Source organism: Camelus bactrianus, chromosome 8 (assembly GCF_048773025.1).
Source record: "Camelus bactrianus isolate YW-2024 breed Bactrian camel chromosome 8, ASM4877302v1, whole genome shotgun sequence".
Classification (NCBI taxonomy): domain Eukaryota; kingdom Metazoa; phylum Chordata; class Mammalia; order Artiodactyla; family Camelidae; genus Camelus; species Camelus bactrianus.
The window spans coordinates 75,162,407-75,180,404 of NC_133546.1; the positions used below are offsets into that span (position 1 = coordinate 75,162,407).

At 33.9% G+C, this 17,998-nt stretch overlaps 1 protein-coding gene across 5 annotated transcripts in view; it reads left to right on the top strand.

Annotated features, from left to right (window-relative positions):
- The window catches only part of FAM135A (family with sequence similarity 135 member A), a 119,349-nt gene that overhangs the window by 23,998 nt on the left and 77,353 nt on the right, over window positions 1–17,998 (top strand). For all 5 annotated transcript variants that reach the window (XM_074368751.1, XM_074368754.1, XM_074368752.1 and 2 more), the window contains exon 4: window positions 5,119–5,198. In XM_074368751.1, the coding sequence (XP_074224852.1) occupies window positions 5,119–5,198 (80 nt within the window). The remainder of the gene's footprint in view (window positions 1–5,118; window positions 5,199–17,998) is intronic.

The window sequence follows — 17,998 nt, forward strand, 5'->3', positions numbered from 1 at the left end:
TGTAGCATGCCCTGCTGTTCGATAGCGTTTTATACACAGTAGAACTTCTTTCAAAATTGGAGTCATTCCTCTCAAACCCTGCTACTGCTTTACAAACTAAGTTTAATATTCTAAATCCTTTGTTGTCATTTCAATAATCTTCACAGCATCGTCACCAGCAGTAGATTCCATCTCAAGAAGCCATTTTCTTTGCTCATCCATGAGAAGCAATTCCTCATCCATTAAAGTTTTATCATGAATTTATAGCAATTCAGTCCCATCTTCAGGCTCCACTTCTAATCCTAATTCTCTTGCTATTTCCACCACATCTTCAGTTACTTCCTCCACTGAAGTCTTGAACCCTCCAAGTCACCCATGAGAGTTGGATTCAACCTCTTCTGAACTCCTTTTAATGCTGATGTTTGGACTTCTTTCCATGAATCATGAATGTTTTTAATGGCATCTTGAATGGTGAATCCTTTCCAGAAGGTTTTCTTTTGACTTTGCACAGATCGATCAGAAGAATCACTATCTATAGTGAAGCTATATTCTTATGAAATGTGTTTCTTAAATAGGACTTGAAAGTGGATATTACTCCTTGATATGTGTGCTACAGAATGGATGTTGTGGTGGCAGGCACAACATTGATCTTGTCCATCTCCTTAGAGCTCCTGGGGGACAATGAGCAGTATTTTGAAAGAAATTCTTTTGCTGAGCAGTAGATCTCAGCAGTGGGGCTTAAAATATTCAATAAACCATGTTGTGAATAGATATGTGTCATCTAGGCTTTGCTCCATTTATAGAGCATAGACAGTAGATTTGACATCATTCTTAAGGGCCCTAGGATTTTCCAAATGGTAGAGTTAGGGCCTGTCTGTGGATTAGATTTTGGCTTAAGGGAATGTTGTGGCTGGTTTGATCTTCTATCCAGACCACTAAAACTTTCTCCGTATTAGCAATAAGGCTATTTCTCTTTTCTTATCATTCATGTGATCCCTAGAGCACTACTTTTAATTTCAAAAACTTTTCCTTTGCATTCACAACTTAGCTAATTGTTTGGCACAAGAAGCCAAGTTTTCTGCCTGTTGGCTTTCAACATGCCTTCCTCACTAAGCTTAATCGTTTCTAGCTTTTCACTTAAAGTGAGAAATAACCAACTCTTCCTTTCACTCGAACACTTTGGAGCATCATTAGTTGACCTAATTTCAATATTGTGTCTCAGGGAATAGGGAGATCCAAGAAGAGGGAGAGAGATTGGGGGAGCAGTTGGTTGGTGGATCACTCAGAACGCACAAAGTTTATTAAGTTCAGCCCTCTTATCTGAGTGTGGTTTGTGGTGCCCCAGAACAATAGTACTGTCAAAGATCACTGATCACAGATCATAACAAATATAATAGTGATGAAAAAGCTTGAGATACTGTGAGAATTACCAAAATGTGACACTGAGGCACGAAGTGAGCAAATACTGAAAAAATGGCACCAATGGACTTGCTTGATACAGGGTTGCTATAAACCTTCAATTTGTAGAAAACATCTCATAATAAAGTGTGGCAAAGTGAGTTATGCCTGTGCCAATATGAACTCATGGATTTTTAACATATTTGATGATAATATTGCATCGTTACTCTTTTCCATGTTCACGGGGAGCCCTTTGGGTTGATTGTTATGAACTTCTCTTGGGGTGATCCAGGCAGTGTTAGCTTCCTTGTTTTCTACCGTGACCTGCTGCTCTACACTCTGTCTGTTCCCTGCTTTAGATTTCAGTCAACCAAGGGGCTCTTAGTTCCTTTTGGTGGGAAATAGTGTTTATGGATCATGATACATGGGTTAAAGTTACACATTTTTAATGAGTCATTGCTTCCAGGCCTTTTCAATTAATACAACTAGAAAATACTTTTTTTTTTTTTTGAGAAAAATGCATCATAAATTTTTACTCGTTTTCTATTCTCATTTTAAATTAGAAGGATTTTTGCTTCTTTATTTCATATTTGTGTATCTTCACTTTCACTGAAAATCTTGGTTCCTAATAACATAATTACTTACTTTATTCATGTGTGTGCAGGTGTGTCTAAGATAATTTCAAAATGTTAGTAGCAACATCATCACCAAGTCTGTAAATGTTGTTTAAAACCTCTTTGTGGTTCCCTTTTATTGTTAGGATAATCCTATGAGAAATAGGCCCTTAAAGTACTGTGTTTGAAAGATCACTTGAAGGAATTCTCTGTGAAATTGCAGTTAAGTAGACGCACATTAAATTCAGTTGTTTTCGGGTGGTTTAGAGATTTTTTAAAATTTTAATTTATTTTGTTACTATATAAAAAGTTTATGGTTCCAAAATCAGAACTCTGAAGTAGAGTATATTGAAAGAGAACCTAGTTTTCATCACTGTCCCTTCTCTTGAACCGCCCCCCCCCAAGTCTTGTGGGTAGCCATTTTATTTTTTTATTAGTTTTGTGTATGTCTTTCCTTTTTATTACTTTTTTAAAAGGCAAAAATATATATAGTCATATCTTTTCTTCCTATACAAAGGTAGCATAGTATACATATTCTACACTTGCTTTTGTTGGTTTAAATGTAAATTCGAGGTCACTCTTTTGCAGTATATAGAGATATCTCACAGTTATAACAGCGTGGTTCCATGCATTATATAGTTGTACCATAGTTTATTCAGCCAATCCCTTATTGGTGGACATTTGGCGTTTTGTTTCAATTTTTCCTTTTGTAACTAAAGCTGCAATGAATAGCCTTATGCTACCTCGTTTAATGTTTTTGCTACAGTGTCTTAAATAGTCTTATAAGTGGGATGCCAGGTCAAAGAGTAAATATACATGTGTTTTTGCTCTTTACTGCCAAGTCCCCCTCCATGTGGGGTTGCATCATTTTACATTCTCACCAGCTGTACAGGATTCCTTTCTGCCCATAGCATCACCCATGGAGGATTTGGTCAAACTGTTGAATTTCTGTCAGTGTGGTGAGTGAGAAAGGATATATCATTATAGTCTTAATTTGTAGTTTTTTAATTATAAGTAAGGTTGAACATTTTTTTCATCTATTTAAGAGAATTTGCATTTTTTTTGTGACCTGTTTATTAGCATCTTTATTTTCATTTTTTAAATTTAAGTGGTCTTTTTCTTCTCAGTTTTTAGCTGCTTTTTATATACTAGGAATATAAACCAGGCTTTTAAAACCAAAGTAAAGTTTGTCAGAATTGGTCAGCAGGTACCCTCAGGACAAAGCAGCTTCACTGCATTGCCTCCCTGACTATGATTTGGTTTGGTAATTCCACACTATTTTGTCAGCTCTTCAGTTATTTTATAAAGTTGTATTTTTATACTTTCTTTGGCAGTTTTAGTTGTTGTTTTAGCAAGAAGTTATTTCTGAATAACCTACCCCACCACATCTCTTAGAAATGAAATATTTTATCCTTTCTTTTGCAATTGTATCTCTCATTTGATATTTGATTTTTAAAATGTTAACATATGCACACTTGAAAATTTTGTTCATTTTTGAAGATTTATACCTTTAAAGTACCATTAATTTTAATTTAAAAAATGTATTTACGGTAATAATAGACTGCTTTTATAAATGAAAAGTGAACATTGTTTAAAATAACGTATGTATTTCTTCAGTGGTTTGTTTTCCCTGTATCTCTAGTACTCAGCCCAGGGGCTGACACATAGGTGGGTCCTCAGTACGTAATGGATTAATGGTTTGTGTGTGTGTGTAAATGTGTATGTGTACATACATATTTAAATTCAGGGAATTTTAAAGTAAGATACTCTAACAGTGTACAGTACATGTAGAGTTTTTTTTAAATGTCTCTGAATTTTTGTGTGCAAATCATTACATTAGGGCTGTGGGTATACACTTATAAACAAGACACAGTTCTTGTGCTTAAGAAGTTTAAAATGGAGTGTCTTATCAGTTGTTTGTTCTTAAGCTCTTACTGCATACCTGAATATTTTAAAATAGCAATATTTTAGTCTTTAATTAAAATAGAAACTTTGCCCTCCTTTGGTTCCAAGGCTCCTGCTGTTTCCACCCTGATTTTTGCTCTTAGTCATCTCATGTTTCTAAGGTGACCTCATCTTAATCTCAACTCAACATCTGTCTCTGTGGGGTTTTGCCATGTCCCTTTGAGGCCAGTTGTGTTTTCAAAGGTCCTAAGTTTAACTGACTACCCTTTCATTCACTCTTCTTTAATTCTGGCTTTGTCATCTGACCCTACGTTCCCTCCAAGCCCACACCTTCCTAGAAATAATAGTAATAAATATATTTATGTGTTTTACTCTTTGTGTTATTTACAAACTTAAGTTAAACTACCATCTATGAAATTATTAAAGAAAAATAAATGTTAAATATTCAACTCCCCAGTGTACATCTAAACTCATCCCTGATTTATAATCTTGATTCAGCTTATCATAACCCTCTGTGTGTGCGTGCAGAGAGTGTGTTTTAACATCATTACAAGTTTGAGTACATAATGAAGGATGTATATATACCTGCATATGTAATGCTTTTACCTCATCATTTTTTTCTATTTAAACTGTTACTATTAATGACTGGTAGATTTTAATATATTTTAATCTTGTGGAATAAGCAAGTGCATAAGCAAATAGCTCTGACCTTGAAAAAGTACTGAATTCTTTAAACCAAATACGTATCTTTATTTTATCATTTATAGTAGGAAACCAATTTTTAAAAAGCATTTATTATTAGTCCTGTGTTTTCTCAAAATTGTGCTTAAGAATAATTTATCTTTGGTATCTTTAAAAGAAAAAAATCAATAAACCAAATTAAGCAGTGAAACTCTTAGATGCCATAGTAACTCTGTGGTTGCTACGACATTCTCTCATTTATAGTAAGAAATACCGTATCTGTTTCATCTCTTTCTCTCATTCATCTTATTCATGGCTTTTCCCTTTGGGTTTTGTGCCGTGCTAATACTTCATCTGTGCATCGGATACATGTTTTCCACCAGGAGTAAATATTAGGGGTAGATATTATTAGATATTAGTAGTAAATATTATATAAGCAGACCAACTTTATTATTTTAATATGTGTAGATATATAAAAATTGAGGCATCGCATGTTTTTAAAATATGTTTTTAAGTGACTTCTTTGTCTCTTTTGCTGTAGTTTTTACCAGATTCGTGCATCTATGAAAATTCCACCAAGAGTTCCCCACAGAGTAGAAGCTAGTTTGTTACGTGTAACAGGTAAGCCAAGGAATATTTTCAACTTTTAAAAAAAGATCTGAAACAATATTATAATGACCAGTAATGACTTTTCATAGCCATTTTAATTTTTTAATGACAAATATAAGATGACAAAGAGCATCACTACAATGCTTCTTATAAGAAATATATTTGAGGCCTCAGTAAAAAGTACAAAATGAATGAATTATGGACACATAGTTTGATACATGATCACAAAGGTGTTTTGTGATAAAGTTTTATAGTGTGCCTTTTGAGAATATTTTTTCAATCACTTTTTTTTCTATTTAACTACTCTAATTAGAAAACAAAGAGCCAGAAGGTATAAAATAGATATGTTATAGCAGCTTTTTTTATTTACTCGTATTCTAAGGAGAGACATGAGCATTAAAGTGTTTGAGCCAAAACGTTGGCCCTGACATAATCACTGGGCATTTTTGCAGCTTCCCTGATACAGTATACTCTGTTCTATTTTGTGCAGTTAGAAATGAAATGGTTAAAGAAACATTCTAGAGAGTTATCATATATTTCTAACATGAATTACTGGTTTTCAAAGCATCATAAGATAGTAAAATACACCTAACATTAAAGCTATGTTGAACATAATTCAGTTCATTTTTGAAATTTAAAAATATATTCTGAGAATTTGAAGTGTTAAGGATTATCTTCCTTAGCATGCTATGGATACTAAAATGCTGGTTAATGTTCAGTTTTAATGATTTGTACGTAATGGAGAATTTTCTTTCTCCAAAGACTGTCAAACTGCTCATAGGGGCCTATTGCTTACAACCAAAAACATGTACATTCTATCTTTGAAAAAGGAAAAGTAAGTTTTCCTTTTGGCCTGATGTACATGATAAAGTACGTATTTATTGTCAGTAGGCCTGTTGTAAGTCTACTTTCTAGGAAACACAAAGGTTAAAACAATTAATATTATAAGAAGATGGTTACTCCCATTTTGAACTTACTTAATCTATTGTACTAACTGTCTGACTCTATTGTGTCTTCTGAAGTTGCCAGTTGAAAAAAGCAGAAAGACTTTTTTCCCTGGACTTCCTTTTTATCTATATATTTTTTTCAGCTTTATTGAACAATAATTGACAAATAAATTATATATATTTAAAGTGTACAGTGTGCTTTGTCATATATATATACAACGTACAACACGTATACGTATGTGCTTTGTTACACACGTGCAGTGTGAAATAATTGCCGTGGTCAGGATTCATTAGTGCAGCCGTCACCTCACATAGTTCATGTGTGTGAGGGTGGGAGGTAAAGAAAGCTTAAGATTTATTTTTATCAAATTTCGGGTATACAATACTTTATTACTAGCTATAGTTATTGTGCTGTGCATTAGATCCTCAGAACTTATTTTTCTTGTAATGAAAAGTTTGTACCCTTTGACTTACATCTCCTCATTTCTCCCACCCTGCCAGCCCCGGGCATCCACCATTCTACTGTCTATTTCTGCAAAATTTACTTTTCTGTTTTGTTTTGTTTCCACATGTAAGTGATACCATCCAGTGTTTGTCTTTCTCTAACTTGTTTCACTTATGATGATATTCCATTTTCTATATATACATCACATTTTCTTTATCCATTCACACACTGACAGACACTTGGGTTATTAATGTGTCTGGGCTATTGTGAATAACGCTTCATTGAAAAGCTGTGCCAATTTACATGCCCACCAACAGTGCACAAGGGTTCCCTTTTCTCCACATCTTCACCAAATTTTTGATAATAGGCATTCTAACAGGTATGAAGTGATCTCTTTGTGATTTTGATTTACATTTCCCTCAAGATGAGTGATGTTGAGCACTGTTTCATGTACGTATTGGCCATTTGTATGTCTTCTTTGCAAAAATATCTACTCAGTTCCTCTACCCATTTTTAAAATCAGATTATTTGTTTATTTGCTATTGAGTTGTACAGTTCTTTATATATTTTGGATATTAAGCTCTATCAGATATATGATTTGCAAATATTTTCTCCTATTCAATAGTTAGCTCTTTCTTTTGTTAATGGTGTCCTCTGCTATGCATAAGCTTTTAAGTTTGATGTAGTCCCTCTTGTATATTTTTGCCTTTGTTCTTGTGTCAAATCTAAATTACCAGTGCCAAGATCAATGTCAAGGAGCTTTTCCCCTGTGTTTTCTCCTATGAGCTTTGTATTTTCAGGTCTTAAATTTAAGTCTAATCCATTTTAAGTTAATTTTTGTAAGTGACATAAAATAGGGTTCCAGTTTCATTCTTTTGCGTGTAGAAATCCAGTTTTCCCAAGACCACTTATTGAAGAGACAGTCTCTTCCCCATTATGTGTTCTCGGTGTCTTGTGAGATATTAGTTGACCACATGTGTGTGGGCTGACTTCTGGGCTCTCATCTTTGCTTCATTGATATACGTGCGTGTTTTTATGCCAACACTATTCTGTTTTGATTACTAAAGCCTTGCAATATAGTTTGAAATCAAGAAGTGTGATGTGTCCAGCTTTGTTCTTTTGTTATTAAGATTGCTCTGGCTATTCCAGTCTTTTGTGGTCTTGTACAAATTTTAGGGTAAGTTTTCCTATTTCTATAAAAAATGCCATTGGAATTTTGATAGAGACTATATTGAATCTGTAGATTGTTTGGGGTCGTTAGTGTGGCCATTTATTAATTCTTCCATTCTAAGAAAACAGGTTATCTTTCCGTTTGTTTGAATCTTCAGTTTCTTTCCTCAGTGCCGTACAGTTTTCAGTGTATAGGTCTTTCATCTCCTTTGGTTAAATTTATTCCTAAGTATTTTATTGTTTTTGATGCCACTGTAAATGGAATTTTTTTCTTTATTTCTCTTTCAAATAGTTCACTGTTAGTGTATAGAAGTGCAACTGATTTTTGTATGTTCATTTTGTGTCCTGTAACTTTACTAAATTCATTGATTAGTTCTAACAGCTTTTTGGTGGAGATTTTAGGGTTTTCTATATTTAAGGTCATGTCATCTGTACACAGAGATCATTTTACTCCTTCCTTTCCTATTGGGATGCCTTTAATTTCTTTTTATTGCCCATTTGTTGTGGCTAGGACTTCCAGTACTATGTTGAACAGAAGTGGTAAGAGTGGGCATCCTTATCTTTCTCCTGACTTGAGAGGAAAGCTTTCAACTTTTCACTACTAATGGTGATATTAGTTGTGAGTTGTAAATGTCCTATTTTATGTTGAAGTACTTTCCTTCTGTGCCTAATTTACGGAGAGTTTTTATCAGGAAAATATGTTTGATTTTATCAAATTATTTTTCTGCATCTGTTAAGATGATTATATGATTTTTATCCTTCCTATTGCCTTTCATTTATCTTCATTTTGCTAATGTGGTATATCACATTTGTTGAGTTGTGTATGTCAAACCGTCTTTGCATCCCAGGGATACATTCAGTTTCATCATAGTGTGTGATCCTTTTAATGTGCTCTTGAATTTGGTTTGGTTTTGGTATTTTGTTGAGGATTTTTGCATCTATGTTCATCAGAGCTGTTGGCCTATAATTTTCTTTTCTTATAGTGTATTTGTCTGGCTTCTGTATCAGGGTAATGCTGGCCTTGTAAAATGAGTTTGGAAATATTTCTTCTTAATCAGTTTTTGAAAGAGTTTGAGAAGAATTGGTATTAATTCTTCTTTAAATGTTGTGTATAATTCACCTTACACGTTAATGACCTGGTTGTTTACTAGTTTTGGAAAGGAAGTATCTTTTAAAAATAAATTGTTTATGGCAGACATCAGTCTTTTTTGGTATGTATTTTTATTATACATTTATTTTTTTAAATTCAAGTATAGTTGATTTACAGTGTTGTATACAAGTTTCAGGTGTACAGCAAAGTGTTTCAGTTATACATATATGCATATATTTATTTTTTTTCAGATTCTTTTCTGAATCTGAATAATTTTCTAAATAATCATCGGTTATTTTAAATGTTGAATATAGTTCTCTGTACTATACAGTAGAATCTTCTTGTTTATCTATTTTGTATTTAGTAGTGTATATTTGTTTATCCCAAATTCCTAATTTATCCCTCCCTCCCTTTCCCCTTTGGTAACCATAACTTTGTTTTCTATGTCTGTGAGCCTCTTTCTATTTTATAAATAAGTTCATTTGTATCATTTTTATAGATTCCACTTATAATGGATATCATATGATACTTATCTTTCTCTGATTGACTTAATTCACTTAGTAGGATAATCTCTAGGCCCATCCATTTTTTGATTGGGTTGTTTGGGTGGGGCTTTTTGTTTGTTTGTTTTTTGTTACTGAGCTGTATGAGGTGTTTGTATATTTTGGAAATTAAGCCTTTGTCAGGTTGTCTTTTCATTTTGTCAGTGGCTTCCTTTGCTATGCAAAAGATTTTAAGGTTAATTAGGTCCCCTTTGTTTATTTTTGCTTTTGCTTCCATTACTCTAGGAGGTGGATCCAAAGAGTAGTGCTGCAATTTATGTTAAAGAGTCCTCTGCCCATGTTTTCCATGTTATAATATCTGGTCTTACATTTAGGTTTTTAATCCATTTTGAGTTTATTTTTGTACATGGTGTTAGAGAATGCTCTAATTTCTTTCTTTTACATGTAGCTGTTCAGTTTTCCCAGCACCACTTATTGAAGAGACTGTCTTTTCTCCATTGTATATTCTTGCCTCCTTTGTCATAGATTTATTGACAATAGGTATGTGGGTTTATTTCTGGACTTTCTATCCTTTCCATTGATCCATGTGTCTGGGTGCCAGTACCATACTGTTTTGATTACTGTAGCTTTATAGTATAGTATGAAGTCAGGGAGCATGATTCCTCCAGCTCCATTCTTCTTTCTCAAGATTGTTCTGGCTATTCAGGGTCTTTTGTGTTTGCATAGAAATTTAAAAAATTTTTGTTCTAGTTCTGTGAAAAATAACACTGGTAATTTGATAGGGATTCCATTGAATCTGTAGATTGCCTTGAGGAGTATGGTGATTTTAACAATATTAATTCTTCAGTCTAAGAACACAGTGTATCTTTGCATCTGTTTGTGTCATCTTCAGTTTCTTTCATTAGCATCTTACAGATTCAGAGTACATGTTTTTTTCCTCCTTAGGTATATTTATTCCTAGGTATTTTATTCTTTTTGATGCAGTAGTAAATGGGATTGTTTCCTTTATTCCTCTGATACTTTGTTGTTAATCCATAGAAATACAACAGATTTCTGTTTATTAATCTTTTATCCTGCAACTTATACCAAATTCATTAATGAGCTCTAGTAGTTTTCTGGTGGTCTCTTTAGGACTTTCTGTGTATAGTATCATGTCATCTGTAAACAGTGACAGTTTTACTTCTTCCTTTTCATTTTGGGTTCCTTTTATTTGTTTTTCTTCTCTGATTGCTGTGGTTAGAATTTCCAAAACTATGTTGAATAAAAATGGTGAGAGGCATTCTTGTCTTGTTCCTGATCTTAGAGGGAATGCTTTCAGCTTTGAGTGTGATGTTAGTTGTGGGTTTGTCATATATGGCCTTTATTATGTTGAGGTATGTTCTGTCTATGCCCACTTTCTGGAGAGTTTTTATCATAAATGAATGTTGAACTTTATAAAAAGCTTTTTCTGCATTTATTGAGGTGAGTATATGGTTTAAATTCTTCAATTGGTTAATGTGGTGTATCACATTGATTGATTTGTGGATATTGAAAAAATCCCTGCATCCCAGGGATAAATGCCACTTAATCATGGTGTATGATCCTTTTAATGCATTGTTGGATTCAGTTTTTTAGTGTTTTGTTGAGAATTTTTACATCTGTGTTCATCAGTGATATTGGCCTGTAATTTTCCTTTTTTGTGTGGTATGTTTATCTGATTTTGGTATCCTCATAGGATGAGTTTGGAAGTGTCCCTTCTTCTGTAATTTTTTGGAATAGTTTCAGAAGGATAGGTATTAACTCTAAATGTTTGATAGAATTCACTGGTGAAGCCATCTGATCCTGGACTTTTGTTTTTGGGGGAGTTTTTATATTACTAATTTAATTTAAGTACTGGTAATTGGTCTGTTCGTATTTTCAATTTCTTCCTGGTTCAGTCTTGGGAAGTTGTACCTTTCTAGGAATTTGTCCATTTCTTCTAGATTGTCCATTTTATTGGCGTATAGTTGCTTGTGGTAGCCTCTTATCCTTTGTATTTCTGTGGTGTCAGTTGTAATGTCTTCTTTTTCATTTTTGATTTTATTGATTTGGACTCTCTCCCTTTTTTCTTGATGAGTCTGGCTAAAGGTTTATCAATTTTATTCTTTCAGAGAATCAGCTTTTAGTTTCATTAATCTTTTGTATTTTTTTTTTAGTCTCTATTTCATTTATTTCTACTCTGATCTTTATGATTTCTTATTGTTCAGTAACTTTTAGTTTTGTTTGTTCTTCTTTCTCTTGGAGGTTGCTTTAGGAGTAAGGTTAAGTTGTTTATTTGAGATTTTTCTTGTTTCCTGAGGTAAGCTTGTGTCACTATAAACTTTCCTCTTAGAACTGCTTTTGCTACATCCCATAGGTTTTGGATGTCATGTTTTGATTTTCATTTGTCTCTAGGTATTTTTTAAAATTTTTATTTGATGTCATCAGTGATCAATTGGTTGTTTACTAGCATGTTGTTTAGCCTCCACGTGTTTGTATTTTTTTGCAGTTTTTTTCTTGTAGTTGATTTCTTGTCTCATAGTGTTGTGGTCGGAAAAAGATGCTTGATATGATTTTAATTTTCTTAAGTTTACAGAGGCTTTTTGTGTGTGTGTGGCCCAACATGTGATCTGTCCTGGACAATGTTCCATGTGCATTTGAGAGGAATGTGTATTCTGCTGCTTTCCAATGGAATGCTCTATAAATATCGGTTAAGTCCATTTGGTCTAATGAGTCATTTAAGGCCAGTGTTCCCTTATTGATTTTCTGTCTGATCTGTCCATTGATGTAAGTGGGGTGTTAAAGTCCCCCACTTTCTTCTTTATTATTGTGTTACTGTCAGTTTCTCCTTTTATGTCTGTTAATATTTGCCTTATATATTGAGGTGCTCCTAAGTTGGGTGCGTATGTATTTATAGTTGTTATATCTTCTTCTTGGATTGATCCTTTGATCATTATGTAGTGTCCTTTTTTCATCTCTTGTAACAGTCTGTCTTAAAGTCGATTTTGTCTAATGTAATAAGTATTGCTAGTCCAGCTTTCTTTTGAATTTCGTCTGCACGGAATACCTTTCTCCATCCCCTCACTTTCAGTCTGTATGTGTGAGTCTCTTGCAGGCAGCATGTATACAGGTCTTCTTTTTGTATCCATTCAACCAGTTTATATCTTTTGGTTGGAGCATTTAGTCAGTTTACATTTAAGGTAATTATCGATATGTGTTTTCTTATTGTCATTTTGTTAATTGTTTTGGATTTGTTTTTGTAGGTCTTTTTTTCTCCTTTTCTTCTTTTGTTCTCTTCTCTTGTAATTTGATGATGGTCTTTAGTGTTATATTTGGGTTCTTTTTCTTTTTCATGTGTATATCTATTGTAAATTTTTAGTTTGCAGTTACCATGAAGTTTTTGCGTAGCATGATTATTTTAGGTTGTTGATCTCTTAATTTCAAATGCATTTTAAATACCCAGCATTTGAACTCTTCTCCCCTCACAATTACTGGTTTTAATATCATATTTTACATCTAATTGTTTTGTGTAGCCCTTAACTCCTTATTGTGAATGCAGATGATTTTACTACTTTTGTCTTTTTAACTACCCTACTAGCTTTGTGTTTGGATAATTTCCTACCCTTAACTATATGTTTGTCCTTACCAGTGAGCTTTTTTATTTTGTAATTTTCTTGTTTCTAGTTGTGGCCTTTTCTTTTCCACCTTGAAAAGTTCCTTTAGTATCTGTTGTAAAGCTGGTTTGGTGGTGCTGAATTCTTTCAGCTTTTGTTTGTTTGTGAAGCTTTTGAACTCTCCATCCAATCTGAAAGAGAGCCTTGCTGGGTAGAGTATCCTTACTGTAGGCTTTTCCATTTCATTATTTTAAATATATCATTCCACTCCCATCTGGCCTGCAGAGTTTCTGCTAAAAAATCAGCGGACATCTTATGGGAGCTCCCTTGTGTGTAACTTGTTGCTTTTCCCCTGCTGCTTTTATTATTCCCTCTTTATCTTTAAATTTTGTCATTTTTATTACGGTGTACCTTGTTGTGGTCCTCTTTGGGTTAATCTTGTTTGGGACTCTGCTTCCTGGACTTGGGTGACTGTTTCCTTTCCCAGATTAGGGAAATTTTCAGCTATTATCTCTTTGGATATTTTTCTCCGACTCTTTCTGTCTCTCTCCTCCTTCTGGGATGCCTATAATGCAAATATTAGTGTGGCTTGCTGTCATGTAGAGGTCTCTTAAACTATCCTCATTTCTTTTCATTCTTTTTTTCTATTCAGTGACAGCAGACACCTGTCTTTAAAAGAGAAGACTGGGTTTGGAAAAGAACAGATTTCCATGACATGTAGTTTTAGCTTGTAGTGAGAACATTATTTATGTGTATATTTTTAATTTATGTCATACTTTCTTCTCACTTCTTTTTTAAATAACAAACTTTTATCTGTCATGTTTGAAATGCAGTCCCTAATATGACTACTCAAGATCTTTTTCATTATTTTTCTACTTTAAAATATCTTGTTTTTCTTGTTTATGGTACAGAAAGATATCTACAGACTTTTACAAATGAAGTGATCCTGAATGAATTATGAGACATGCCGCTTTTTCTGCCTGATAACATCCCCAACATGATTGCCTTTTGTGTGTCTGTCGTATTTGCCAGCCTCTGAATCATCCTGTGAAACCTCTATGATTATGTAAATCTGGTATCCTCATTGTGTTTCTTGCCAGTGTGCCACAGAATAGCCTCATCATTTTAAATGTTTAAGTTCATACGAAAATTACAGAGAATAATTGTTGATGGAGTGTGCTGACTTATTAGGCTCACAGGTATAGTGTCCTCATGTCCGGGTGAGTTTCCTCACCAGCAATCTGAAAAACAAAGAGCAAAGAAAGGCAGCCACTTTACTCCAGTCTTTAAGGTATTGATTCTTTTCTCTTTTCATGTCCTTCCTCCCCCAAAAGATTTGTTTCATTTTGAAACAGAATTTAAGATTTTCTGGAGTGTCTATCTTTTTAATTTTAGTAAATTGGTTAGGGAAAGGTATCTTTCCAAACGTCTTCTGCATCTAGAAATTACACCTGTGTATAACTGTTTTAATAAATGTGTAACAGTGATTTCTAGAGTCATTCTTGATAACTTAAGTATCTTTATCTAAGGTAATTTTCTTTATGCTCTATGTTAAGTCTTTTTTCACTTCTGTTCCTTAACAGTTCACTTTTTCTTCCAAGGGCTTGGATATTCTGTATACTTTTTATTATATACCCGATTTTTTTTCTAATTTTGATGGGTACTTAGATCTCAAGACCTTTTTCATTCACTATATTTTACCATAATTCCTATACCTTGTGGAATTTTAAGGTTGGAAAACTTTAAGGAAGTTTCTGGAAAACTTTAAGGAAGAAGAGAGAAAATGATTTTGTCTGTGAGTTGCAGTAGGGCAGTTTAGATGGGTTGGGAATTAGATGGTATTAAAGCTTACTGCAACACATTTAAATTATTTCCAGCATGAGATTATACTGACAGTGAGAGGTTTGAGTCAGGACATAGCTGTCATCTGCAATAAAATCAGTAATGAAAGACAATGAGAATTTATAGGGCTGTTGAAAATTGAATAATAATAATGCATTCAGAGATTTCTACAACAGAGAAGTCTTTACTGGTTCTGGGAAGCCGCCCCCAGTTTGAAATGTTAGAGGACTGTGTACACTTTTGATAAAAAGTTAAAATAACAATTCCCTTCTAATAGTGATAGTACTTTTTAAAAAGAAACATTCATTGTTTTGTTTGCTTTTTAATATCCATCCATCCCTTTTCTCTGAAAAAAATATTTTATGCAAATAATACAGGCAAATAGTTAAAAGATCTGTAAGTCCAGAAAGACTGGTAGTGAAAACCATAACTCATTCTCTGGGTCCATCCACTTTTAACTCTTTCCGTAGTCATACTGGTTTCCTCTACAGAGACATTTAACTGTTACAATAAATGAGAATTTATCTCACACTACTTCCTCCCTCCTTCTCCCCCTACTTTTTTAAAGGAGATATCATTTTTCCCACATCTCTCTTTGATCATTACTCTAGCTTCAAATAATATAGTTAAAGCTTTATTTCCTATTTCAGCAAATCTGACAGACCCCTCATTTTGTAAAGTAAGGATATACACAATCTTACGTCTTTTTCACATTTTCTTTTCCTCTACCTCCCAACCTGTTAGCTGTGTCCTTTGTCTTATATTATTAAGATTGCTAACATTTGTATTCTGTTTTGTAACTATAGTTAAATCTTTTGTGTTTTGTCTGTGAGTTTATTGCAAATGTTGAAAACAAGTAAACAGCATTTGCATTTTTATGGTAACACCAGAGGGAAAAAACAGTTTATAAAAAAGGAAAATGAGTGTCCAACATAAAGAAGGAGGATCTTAAGTTTCTGGTAAGATAAAAAGCAAATCTAGTTACCATTTTGGTGTTGCTCTGGGTCACTTGTGATATAGAGAGAGATGTAGGTATATCTTAGGCATCTTGGTGGCTGTACATTCAACGATGCAACTTTGTTGTTTGTAGTTAACAAAGTAGTGATTTGGAATCAGGATACCAGCTTCCTTCTTTTTTACCTTGGAAAACTCACTTAACCTCTGTGAGCTTCAGTTTCTTATCTGTGAAATGTATAACCTGCTTTACAATAAGTTAAAGTTCATAGCAAACTGTAAAGGGCCATATACATACAAGGTATTATTATTGGGTTTCTAGTAATAAAAGAATGAAAAACAGTCAGGTGCTGACTCATTTACTATGCTCTTTGAGAACCATTTAGTGCTGTAAAGAGCTGAAACTTAATTTGTTGTTTTCCTATGGTTTATATAATTTCTATTATGCAACATAGTAATTCAGCACATAGGATAACATCTCATGTTAACAAGTAAATTAAAAAAAATTTTAATCTATAAAACCATTTATTGGATAGGTATGAACTTGGATGACCAAGGGTAAGAAGGGGAAACCAAAGAAAGGAAGAGACCTCACAAAAGATCTTTGACTTTATTACTTATGAAGGAAATCTCGGTACCTGGGCTCCCATTTCTGTTCTTATAAAACTAGCTTAATATTTATAGAGTATTTGAAGTTAGACATAAGTAGTCTCAAGTCTTGTTCTGCCTTTTACTAGCTGTATGGTCTTAAGCAAATTATTCAGTTTCTCTGAGCGTTTCCTAATCAGTGAAATGGAAATAATCCCTGTCTTACAGTATGGTTTTGAAAAGTAAATGAGAAAATTGGGTGAAGAGGTCTGGTGTGGTGTTCAGAAAATCTTGGGTACCTTTGCCCCGCCTTCCCTCTCTACCTTATATTGCCCCAGATGTTAAGAAACTGAAATAAGGTGAACTCTAGAACCTCAGAACCACCTTGATTTAAGGAGAGACAGTCCATAAAGAAGTTGACTGGAAGCCATTATATGCCTTTCCCTTCTTAGTTTTTAAGACTTGTCCTTACTTCTATGCAGGACAGCAGGTTGACATGGTTTTACCCTTTCTTGAGCCTTCTTTGGGGCTTTTCTTCCCAGCTTTTCCCTGCTAGTGTCAGTGTTCCGTGGTAAGTGTAAGCGTTGACTGCATGTATATGTTTGAACTCGCTTATCAGTGTGGCATACAAGACCAAGCACGGGTTTGGAGCAAACAGCAGTGGCATTTACTTCCTGGACAAATTATTTATGTCATCAGAGCCTCAGTGTCTATTAAATGGATAGATTAGTCCCTGCCCTATAAGCTTGTCTAAAGGTTTAGTAACAATACATGTAAAGCATAGCCCCGGCACATGGTAAGTGCTCTATAAATGATAGCTGGTAGTAGTTAGACGTGATTAAAAAAAAAAAACAAAACACATGATAAGTGGTTATTAAAAGTAAGCAATTTTTATTGAATAAATTCAATATTGTAGAAATTTAACATTGTGTGCATTACTTTGTACATTTATATATTGTACAGTGATTGCTTTTGTAGCAATATTTATCACATTATGTAACTGCAGTACAATATTACTGTCTGTATTCATTATACTGTGCATTAGATCTCTATGTCTTATTTACTACTCATCGCAAGTTTGTACCCTTAAGCTACATCAGTCTTATCTGCCCCTCTCCAACTCGTGGTAACCACCATTTTATCACTCTCTATTTTTTACAACTTTGACTTTTTTTAGGTTCCACGTGTAAGTGATCTCCTACAGTATTTGTCTTTCTCTGTCCAGCTTACTTCCTTTAGCATAATGTGCGCAAGATCCATCCACGTTGCCACAAGTCTCAGGATATCCTCCTTTCTTGGGGCTGAATAACATTCTATTGTGTATACATAGCACATCTTCTTTATCCATTCATCTGTTGATGGGCATTGAGATTGTTTCCATATCTTGTCTGTTGTGAATAATGCTGCAGAATATATGGGAATGCATCTATCTCTTCAGAATCCCATTTTCATTGCCTTTGGGTATATACCCAGAAGTGGAGTTGCTAGATCGTATGGCAGATCTATTTTTAAATTTTGGAGGAAAGTTCATACTGTTTTCCACAATGGTCAGACTAGTTTACCTTTCCACCAACAGTGTATGAGGGTTCCCTTTTTCCCACGTCCTCGCCAACATTTGTTATTTGTGTTCTTTTTGATGAAAGCCATTCTAACAGGTGTAAA